At 44.9% G+C, this 10,965-nt stretch overlaps 1 protein-coding gene across 1 annotated transcript; it reads left to right on the top strand.

The window, feature by feature from the left end:
- Positions 1-336: 336 nt before the first annotated feature.
- Positions 337-10,736, top strand: LOC117847255 (polyamine oxidase 1). Its single transcript, XM_034728428.2, has 9 exons — positions 337-496; positions 624-876; positions 1,079-1,225; positions 9,001-9,256; positions 9,333-9,476; positions 9,591-9,740; positions 9,866-10,123; positions 10,251-10,332; positions 10,445-10,736. Exons 1-9 carry the CDS (start codon positions 379-381, stop codon positions 10,522-10,524), a joined length of 1,488 nt encoding a protein of 495 aa, XP_034584319.1. The 5' UTR covers positions 337-378; the 3' UTR covers positions 10,525-10,736.
- Positions 10,737-10,965: the final 229 nt, after the last annotated feature.

The following is a 10,965-nucleotide window of genomic DNA, read 5'->3' as shown; positions in this document are numbered from 1 at the left end:
TGCTTATCCTTGCTTATTGCTGCTCATAAGAGGAAGGTGTCTAAAGTTTTCTAAAGGTGATCATGTGTTTTGGCTGTCTATCACTGGGCAGGGGTCGACGGCAGCGAGGTGGTGGTGGGTTGGTGGGGGTGGGGTGGGGGGGGGGGGGGGGGCGGCAGCGCCATCCTTCCTGGAGAGCAGAGACGAGGGCAGAATGACTTAATTTTTGGGCACGATTGCCAGTAAGGAAATCTTATTGTAGGACCTCACCCGTTTTATTTACATGCTATATATGTGGATCCACCAAATAGTGTAGTATTATTTCTATATATGCACGCAGTGTGTGAAGTGTGAGCGCCACTTCTCATCCTGTTCGCATCCAAAGAGTTATCGGAAGAGATGATTCCCTCCACGGCAATAATTGCTCTCGTGCTTGCAGTACTGAGCCTGGCACAGTATGCTTTCCTCGTCACCGCCGCCGGCCCCCGGGTCATCATCGTCGGCGCCGGCATGTCGGGTAAACATACCATTATCCATACCAAATCCTTCATCTTTGCGCGAGTATAGTACACAGAGGACGCGCGCTCATGCACCGTTATTATTATTATACATGACTCTTAGCTTTGGTTTGTCAATGCATGCAGGGATCTCGGCGGGGAAGAGGCTGTCGGAAGCTGGGTTAACGGACTTGCTGATTCTGGAGGCGACGGACCACGTCGGCGGGCGGATGCACAAGCAGAACTTCGCCGGCATCAACGTCGAGGTCGGCGCCAACTGGGTGGAGGGCGTGAACGGCGGCAAGATGAACCCCATCTGGCCCATCGTCAACTCCACCCTCAAGCTCAGGAACTTCCGCTCCGACTTTGACTACCTCGCCCAAAACGTCTACAAGGAGAAGTACGCCGTCGATGAGTGAACTGGAAAAGGCTTATGCTAAACCAATATATAAATTAAACTAATCACGCGCATGTGAACCGAAAAATTTTGCACGAATCAGAATTATTAGACGTTAATTATACTCATATATATAATATATATTAGCATGCATATTGTTGTCCAAATTAACATTACCATGTTATTTTGTATATTTTGCTGGCAGTGGTGGTCTCTACGACCAAGATTACGTTCAGAAAAGACTTGACCGGGCGGATAAGGTAGAAGAGAGTGGGAAGAAACTCTCCGGCACGTTGCACCCTAGTGGCAGCAACGACATGTCCATCCTTGCCATGCAGCGACTCTACGATCAGTACGTACATAAACGGATTATTATCCTTAATTCATCTCCTCTCTGTTCAAACGTTTGTGCTGTAAAAGAATATTGCATTCATTTCAGTATTGTTCTACTTCTAACAATCTTGAAAAAGATAGTAGGTCCTGTTTGGATCTACCATCTAAATTTTAGCTGATGAAATTTAGTTACGATGCATCCAAGCAAGATCCAGCTTAAGTTTACCTGACTAAAGATTTCTTTAACTGGTTGAACCTAGTTAAACCCAGCTAAAGTCATAAAACACCGAACTGCTCCTCCACCTTCCTTGGGAAAATCCCCTCCCACCGCCTGTCCCGCCTCTCTCTCGCGGGCTCCCTCGTCGGGGCTGCTGTGTGCCGAGAAGCTTGGGGGTGCACGCGGAGAAGCTCCGGCCGAAGCTCCAAGCTCCCGCTTGCCCGCTCGTTGCTTGCCCGGTCATAGCTCGTCGACTTGCCTGCTACCGCTTCGTCTGCGTAGGTTCGACCGCAGCTCGCCTGGCGTGCTCCCCCTACTCACCGCCTGCTGGTGGGAGGAGGGAGGAGGGTAAGAGAGAAGATAGATGAGAGGTGGGAGGGGTAAGATGTACAAATAACTCCTCAACTACCATTTAGCTGGCGGGTCTATTGACACCGGATTATGACCAATCCTATAAATTCAGAGTACGAGATAGTTGGAGTCACGTACAACAATAAGAAGCTAGCATGCACATACATGGGCATGGAGTCCAAATCGGCTTCATTGGATTGATCAGCAAGGAGAGGCAAGGCTGATAAAAGGTCAGCACGTATGGATAAAAATAATTAGAATATACAACATGGATTCTGGTGCACTTTGCATGCCATATGTGGGAGGCTACCAGAATAATTATGCATGCGACCGATCTTTGCACGTACGGGAGGTTGTTTTATAGAATAAAATATTTTAGAGATAGAGTTGGGTTAGTTAGAGATAGAGTTTTTATTACAAAAGATTGTGTACGTGACTTGCCTTGTACGTGGTTAGATGCCAATTATGTAACGTCCATCCTATAAATATAAAGGGACGTGGCCATTGTAAAGAATAATCACACGATCAATACAACACATCTACCTTTTCGGCTTCACGCCATCGCATTAGGAGTAGGAGTAATGTAGATTTTTCTTTTCGATGAGTTCCTTCTAGTAAGCTGGGCTGCATCGACTTCGATCTCCGGCAAGCTGCAAGTTCCCATCACCAGGTGTTCTAGGCTTTAACCACCGGGCGCATCGCTGTGGTTTCGTCAAGTTTCATCTACCAGTTATCAGGTATCCTAGACTTCAACTTCTGGGCGCATCGCTGTTGTTGGATCTAGTTCTTACCTACAAGTTATCGAGTATCTTGGATCTTTGACTTACGGCCCATCGCTTCTGTCTCGATCTATGGTATTCACTAGTTATCGGTTTTATCATATATTGTAATGCTGCATCGTTTGATCTCTTGCTAGATGTGGTAGAATCACAGTTATTCGTATCGGCTCTCTAGCGGATTGCACGTGCTTTAATGCCCATGGCATGTTTTCATGGTTCTGTTGAAGTATAGATAGATTTGTTTACTTTGAAGGTTTAATCTGTTATCCTTATTATGGCTGCCATCGATCCGATCGAACCCACTGTTAAGGATAATAGGGAAGCTTTGATAAGTCATAGATCTGTTTATATCAAGCAGTTGACTGTTAGCTTCTGTTTCTTATCGACTTTCTAGCTGATAGCTTTTATGCTCCATTATTAAATCGGCTTGGATAGCCGATGAGCCACTCACGCTCGTCAAGATGCTGGAATCGGCTTCATAGCCGATAATTTAGTCATCATGATTTATTTTGCCACGCTATCATCGCTACTGGTGTCAGGATCACATCGGCCTGATCGGCCGGTTGCCTCGGACTTCAAAGGATTATTTTCACCTTGTCAGTTGAATGGTCAAACTGACTGGCATGCCCGCGTATACCACGCGTGCCGATCTACAACCTATACTTGAGCGAAGCAGAACTCTCAGGTTTCGTGTGTTAGTACGTGAAGGTCACCGTATGATTTTTGCGTCAACACACTTTTGGCACACTCGGTGGGATACGGTTATAAGACTCATATTTTTATTCTGATAAAAAGAGCATCTTCAGCAGCTGTATCGAGTTCACTGGCCAGAAAGCAAAATATGGCTAACAAGTTGTTGTAATAGCCGATGAATACATAGACAGCCGGCGATAAATAGGTCTACCATGAAGACCAGCGCAAGCCAATGGGTTGCAACGGCCGATGGAGTAAAGGACAGCCGATGGAATATAATTATACGCTAGCAGCCATGGAACAACAAATAAAAAAGAAGAAGCAGTCGGCCGATGGGCAAAGGAAATAAATAAAAGAAGGAAAAAAGGGCAGCCGATAGGAGAAGCTCCGGCCGACGGACAAGAAATAAATAAAAAAAAAGTAAGAGCAGCCGATAGGAGAAGCTCCGGCCGATGGACAGGAAACAAACAAATAAAAAAGAGAGAGAGAGCAGCCAGTCGATGGTCCCAGCCGATGGGCAACAAACAAATAATAAAAGAGCAGTCAGCTGATGGAGTTTTGTTTCAGCCGATAGTGCTACTGGCTATATTTCAGCCCGATGAAATTGCATCGCCTGATTGAAATAAAAAAACTAGTATCGGGTGGTCCTTTGCGTGGTGAAATAAAAATATCTCTTCATCTTGGTTGATGCAAAGGTGTGGTCGATGGCAAGTCCGATGGAGTTAAAATTGCATCGGCTGATTGAAATAATAAAAAGTTGCATCGGCTGATTGATTGCTTGGCAAATAAAAAAAATCTGCATCGGCTGATTGGTTCAAACAAAATAGTATCGGCTGCTCATAAAATATATCGGCTATTAATTTCGAAGCATGAAATATTCATACTCCGAAATTAGGGGGCCTATGTGTTGACAACAAAAGCTTGTTGGTTACTGCACCAAGTTTTGGTGTCAACAGACTGATCTACTGTTTTCACTGCTAGCGAATTCATCGGCTCAGAGTGGGATCAAGGCATCAAGCTGATAGAGTTCTTTATATTTCAAGAGGAGTCGATGTGGCTTTGGATATTGCAATCAGACGTCATTAGCTCTGAAGACAAGCATCGGACTTCTATAATTAGTTTCGGAACATGAAGCATTCATACTTCGAAACTGGGGGACTGTGTTGACACCGGATTTTGACCAATCCTATAAATTCAGAGTACGAGATAGTTGGAGTCACGTACAACAATAAGAAGCTAGCATGCGCGCACATGGGCATGGAGTCCAAATTGGCTTCATTGGATTGATCGGCAAGGAGAGGCAAGGCTGATATAAAGGAAAGGTCAGCACGTATGGATAAAAATGATTAGAATATACAACATGGATTCTGGTGCACTTTGCATGCCATATGTGGGAGGCTACCAGAATAATTATACATGCGACTGATCTTTGCACGTACGGGAGGTTGTTTTATAGAATAAAATATTTTAGAGATAGAGTTAGGTTAGTTAGAGATAGAGTTTTTATTACAAAAGATTGTGTACGTGACTTGCCTTGTACGTGGTTAGATGCCAATTATGTAACGTTCGTCCTATAAATATAAAGGGACGTGGCCATTGTAAAGAATAATCACACAATCAATACAACACATCTACCTTTTCGGCTTCACGCCATCGCATTAGGAGTAGGAGTAATGTAGATTTTTCTTTTCGATGAGTTCCTTCTAGTAAGCTGGGCTGCATCGACTTCGATCTCCGGTAAGCTGCAAGTTCCTATCACCAGGTGTTCTAGGCTTTAACCACCGGGCGCATTGCTGTGGTTTCGTCTAGTTTCATCTACCAGTTATTAGGTATCCTAGACTTCAACTTCCAGGCGCATCGCTGTTGTTGGATCTAGTTCTTACCTACAAGTTATCGAGTATCTTGGATCTTTGACTTACGGTGCATCGCTTCTGTCTCGATCTATGGTATTCACTGGTTATCGGTTTTATCATATATTGTAAGACTGCATCGTTTGATCTCTTGCTAGATGTGGTAGAATCACAGTTATTCGTATCGGCTCTCTAGCCGATAGCCTGCATCGGCTGTTTAGCCGATTGCACGTGCTTTAATGCCCATGGCATGTTTTCATGGTTTTGTTGAAGTATAGATAGATTTGTTTACTTTGAAGGTTTAATCTGTTATCCTTATTATGGCTGCCATCGACCCGATCGAACCCACTATTAAGGATAATAGGGAAGATTTGATGAGTGATAGATCTAATTATATCAAGCAGTTGACTGTTAGCTTCTGTTTCTTATCGACTTTCTAGCTGATAGCTTTTATGCTCCATTATTAAATCGGCTGGGATAGCTGATGAGCCACTCATGCTCGTCAAGATGCTGGAATCGGCTTCATAGCCGATAATTTAGTCATCATGATTTATTTTGCCACACTATCATCGCTACTGGTGTCAGGATCACATCGGCCTGATCGGCCGGTTGCCTCAAACTTCAAAGGATTATTTTCACCTTGTCAGTTGAATGGTCAAACTGACTGGCTTGCCCGCATATACCACGCGCGCCGATCTACAACCTATAGTTGAGCGAAGCAGAACTCTCAGGTTTTGTATTTTAGTACGTGAAGGTGATCGCATGATTTTTGCATCAACACACTTTTTGGTTACTGCACCAAGTTTTGGTGTCAACAGGGTCCAACACACCTAGCTAAACCTTAAGCTAATTAATATAAAAGATACTAAACTTTAGCTAGCTAAATTTTAGATGGGTGGATCAAATAGGGTCATATTTGAAAGTAGGATGACTCCGTGTTTTTCTCGAGAACTTGCGCATTCCATCAAGAAGATCCAACACGTGTAACACTTCTCCGTTGAATTGAAGACCCTATTGTTAGGTTCCAACCACGATAACCCCTTTCTTTTTCAAAAAATATGATCGTTACTAGAATCGTGCCCGTGCATTGCTACGGGCAATATAGGTAAATGACATTCTAATCTTGTTGGTTAATTCAGTAGACAATGTAAATCATATATGATTATGTTTTTTTTCTAAATATAGGATCGTGCCCGTGCGTTGCTACGGGCAATACAACTTATAGGTAAATGACATTCTAATCTTATTGGTTAATTCAGTAGACAATGTAAATCATGCTTGATTATGTTTTTTTCTAAATATGATTGTCCAAAATATATTGCATACATCTAACTTTATTCATGAAGCATACAGGGCATGTCATATTCATCCCTATTGTAGGAGCACACAAATTGAATATATATTATGGGGAGTGATCCATTGGGTTATATCTAGGGTTCACTATTGCTATTGAGTCTGTATGTAGAGTGTTGCGATGTAATTCTCGACGTGCTTTATATTGGTCCCTCTTTGCCTCCTTCCGTTCAAGCTTCATATTACGCGCACTAGTAGAGAACTGACTTTCGATGCGCCCCCTTTTAATCCCGGTTTAAAGTAGGCCCGGTATAAAAGGGTCCGCACGTGTGGCTGGGACAAAACTAAATCCTTCAGACCCTTTTATCCCGGTTTGTAGTACCAACTGGGATAAAAGGGGGTCTTTTATCCCGGTTGGTGTTTCGAACCGGGATTAAAGGGTCTCCCACGAGTTAGTATAAAAGGATTGGATCCCCTATATAGTCAGATGTGGTGTGTAGGTGGGATGGCAAGGAAGGTACGCGCGAGGCTTGAGGTCGTGGGTTCGGATCCCACGAACCGCGCGCGCATATTTCGCGTGACTTGTGACTTGCGCATGGAGAGGCCTCCCGGGACCCCTGGGAATTTATTTATTTTTCAAATTTTTTTGCAAAACTATTTATCCCGGTTGGTATTACTAACCGGGATAAAAGGGGTCCTATATCGCGCCTGGCGTGGTAGCCCATTTAGTCTATACCAACCGGGATTAAAGGGTGTCTTTAGTCCCGGTTGAGAGACCCGGGATAAAAGACACCCCTTTTGTCCGGATTGCTTTATCCCGGATAGTTTTTCGAGAGATTTGCACCCTTCCAACCGAGACTAATACTCAGTTTTCTACTAGTGGCGCATTTTGATGATCACGTATTGCTTGTCTCTGCTTAGGTGTCATATTTGCATATCGTTCCCTATCTTCTGCATGTCTTGATTCAATTTGCTCACCTATTATTTCTGTCTCTGTTCTACTCTATTTTTATCAGAAGCAATATTTTCACCTAAAAAAATGGACCCAATCAGAGTCGCTAATGACAGCTGAGCATATAGTTAAGCTACATAATTAACATTGTGATGAGTCGTGGGTGTCTAAATTGTAAATTTTTTGTTGTTTGGATCCTTGAGCTAAAGTTTAGTTTGTGTCATATGGAATCTTTGGAGGCTAATTAGGAGGATTAAATATGAGTTAATTATAAAACTAATTACACATATGGAGGCTAATTCGCGAGACGAATTTATTAAGCCTAATTAATTCATGATTAGCACATATTTACTGTAGCATCACATTGTCAAATCACGGATTAATTAGGTTTAATACATTCGTCTCGCAAATTAGCCTCCATCCGTGCAATTGGTTTTGTAATTAGTCTATATTTAATACTTCTAATTAATATATAAACATTCGATGTGATAGGAACTTTAGTCCGGACTAAAGAACCAAACACCCTGCTTGTTTTGATTCAGATTTAGTTCCAGCTCTGCTAGTGAAATAAGCGGTAGTGATACTGTAAAAAAAAAAACAGCCTGCTTGTATTTTTAAATATGAGGGCTTATTTGGCAGAGTTGTAGCTGTCGTTAAACCGACTTTGGCTGTGGATTTTTTGTGGAGCAACTTTTCTCTCTCTCTAACTTATATGGGAACAACGTTTGGCAAATCATCTTCTTTGGTTGTTTAAAATGGATGGAAAAAGTGAAATGTTCATCCTACTTTTTTTTCTCTCCCATTCTTTTTCCCTCTCTTTATTGCCCCCTCTCTTCCTTGTCCACATTCTGCTCCCATTCTTCTCAGCAGTGCTGCACACCACCACCACCCCACTACCCGTCGGCCGGCCCACCACCATCAGCCCACCACGCCGCCGTCCGCCCCCCGCCGTCGGCCCCCCCGCACCGCTGTCCGCCCACCGCCTGTGCCCCCCGCGTCGCCGTCACCCTCCGCCTCCATCCCCTCTCCCTGCGGCCGCGAGCCACCTCGCTCGCGCCATCATCGCCTCCGCTCCCGGTGTCGGCCTCGCCCGCGCTGCCGCCACCGTCTCTCTGTGGCTGCCAGCCTCGTCACCGTGGTTCCATCCCCTCCCACCGGCGGCCACGTCTCCACCACCGCTACCTTTGCCTCCGCTTCCCACTGCCGGCTCCGCTTCCCGCTGCTAGCTACCTCCGCCACGCACCGCCCCCCCACCTCCGGTCGCCTCGCTTCACTGGCGGATCCAACCCAAGGGCAACAAAGCCAATTGATGAGGAGGAGCGGCGGGGAGCCACTTTTTTATCAAATGGCCCCTCTCACCGGGGATTCAGGAGCTTCTTTGCTCCCTTCCCGTTTAGAGCTGGAGCTGGAGCCCTCCCTCCAAAGGGCCGAAATGTGGCAAACTGCAAAACACTACTAGAACACGGATAGATCGGCATTTAGGAAGTTTTCTCCGAGGAATTTAGTAGAAAGCGTTTTGTGTTGGAATCCCGCTTTGAAGGCCCAGAAGTAGTGCTGATGTTTTTGTAACAACAATTTGCTGCATGTTATGGCCCCGTTAGGTTTCTGGGCCTCTTACTACAAACACATTAATTGATTAAGCGCGTGCAAAATGGTCAGCCAGCCGAACGGGCCGGCGACGCCGGTGGACATGGCGCTGGACTACTACAAGTTCGACTACGAGTTCGCGGAGCCGCCGCGCGTGACCAGCGTGCAGAACTGCGTTCCTCTCCCGACGTTCAGCGACTTCGGAGACGACGTCTACGACGTCGCCGACCAGCGGGGCTACGAGTCCGTCGTCTACAACCTCGCCGGCCAGTACCTCAAGACCGACAAGTCTGGCAAAATCGTCGATCCCCGGTTAAAGCTCAACAAGGTAAATGACAGTAACGCGAGATCTCAAAATCATGTGTACGTGAGCATGTCATGAGTTTGGATTTGTACATGTGTAGGTGGTTCGTGAGATCTCCTACTCCCCGAATGGGGTCACCGTGAAGACGGAGGACAACTCGGTCTACCAAGCAGACTATGTCATGGTTTCTGCAAGTTTAGGAGTCCTGCAGAGTGACCTCATTCAGTTCAAGCCTCAGCTACCTGTCAGTTCCGGCCCCTTCATGGCCCCATGTTACATTTAATCAGTTCTATTAGCCAGTTAATTATATTAGCCTTCGTCATCACAATCATCTCACTCTTTCCACACATCGAATCAGGCATGGAAGGTTGTGGCGATCTACCAATTCGACATGGCCGTGTACACCAAGATATTCGTCAAGTTCCCCAAGAAGTTCTGGCCTGAAGGGAAAGGGAGGGAGTTCTTCCTCTATGCGAGCAGCAGGAGAGGTTACTACGTAGTGTGGCAGGTACACACGCCAAACTTTATAACTGCCTAACTGGTAATATTAGCCCGTACTAGCTTATTAGCAGCAGTAACTAAGTGGAATTATGAATGCCACGCAAACTAAACATTTTGAGTCAAATTTTTCAGGAGTTTGAGAAGCAGTACCCTGATGCCAACGTCCTCCTTGTCACCGTGACTGACGAGGAGTCTAGGCGTATTGAGCAGCAGTCGGACAACCAGACCAAGGCAGAGATCATGGAGGTGCTGAGGAAGGTGTTCCCTGGCAAGGACGTCCCTGATGCGACCGACATCCTTGTCCCGAGATGGTGGTCCGACAGGTTCTACAAGGGCACCTTCTCCAACTGGCCAATTGGTGTGAACCGCTACGAATATGACCAGCTCAGGGTACGTACCTGCGAATCCTTTTGTGATCTCATATATCTTACTAGTGTACGTGATTTTGCGATTGTGTGAATAATCTAACATATGCATGCAATGTTATCCAACATCGGTTGTTTTCTCTGCACTCTAGGCGCCGGTTGGGAGGGTTTACTTCACTGGTGAGCACACAAGCGAGCACTACAATGGCTATGTCCATGGCGCTTATCTTGCAGGTACGTATATGTGCACCCATGAGGTCTTCATTTGCCTGTTCTTGAGCTTGCCACAGGGTTTCTTCTGATAAGTTTTGCATTTGCAATGCCAATTTTCGTCGTGTGTTGTCAGGAATTGATTCTGCAGAAATTCTGATCAACTGCGCCCAGAAGAAGATGTGCAAGTACCATGTTGAGGGCAAGTATTACTAGGTTCCAAGAGGCCGATCGATCGTAATGCAATGGCGAAAGAGAAATAAGGCGGCTTCTTCGTATTAAGCGCGCTGTGGTGTGGCTTCTTCATATTAAGCGTGCTGTGGTGTGGTCTACCATCATCATCTAAGGTTTATGGTTACTAGCAAAATGCTAGTGCTTTGCTACAGTGGAATGATAATCGTATTTTTAAAACTCGTGGTTTTTTTCTATTTCTATCACTATATATTTATTGCATTTCTATTAACATGTCCTTATACTGAAATAATTATTCATTTCTCGAACACAGTAAACCAAAATATTTATTGTTTGATGCTCTCTTGGTATGCATGTTTGGTTAATTATTTGTTTACGAGGATATATAGTGTCTAGTTGTTGTTCATAATAAAAAGTGTTTGAGTATTTTAAATGGAGCTCAAAGTTTGAAAGGTGGGTTGTATA

This window comes from Setaria viridis, chromosome 3 (assembly GCF_005286985.2).
Source record: "Setaria viridis chromosome 3, Setaria_viridis_v4.0, whole genome shotgun sequence".
Lineage (NCBI taxonomy): Eukaryota > Viridiplantae > Streptophyta > Magnoliopsida > Poales > Poaceae > Setaria > Setaria viridis.
This window is presented reverse-complemented; position numbering and strand designations above follow the sequence as displayed.

Coding starts and splice junctions, on each gene's coding strand:
- LOC117847255 (XM_034728428.2), top strand. CDS start 379: ATGATTCCCTCCACGGCAATAATTGCTCTCGTGCTTGCAGTACTGAGC. Junction 1,226..9,000: donor ATGCAGCGACTCTACGATCA/GTACGTACATAA, acceptor CAAAATGGTCAG/CCAGCCGAACGGGCCGGCGA. Junction 9,741..9,865: donor GTTACTACGTAGTGTGGCAG/GTACACACGCCA, acceptor CAAATTTTTCAG/GAGTTTGAGAAGCAGTACCC.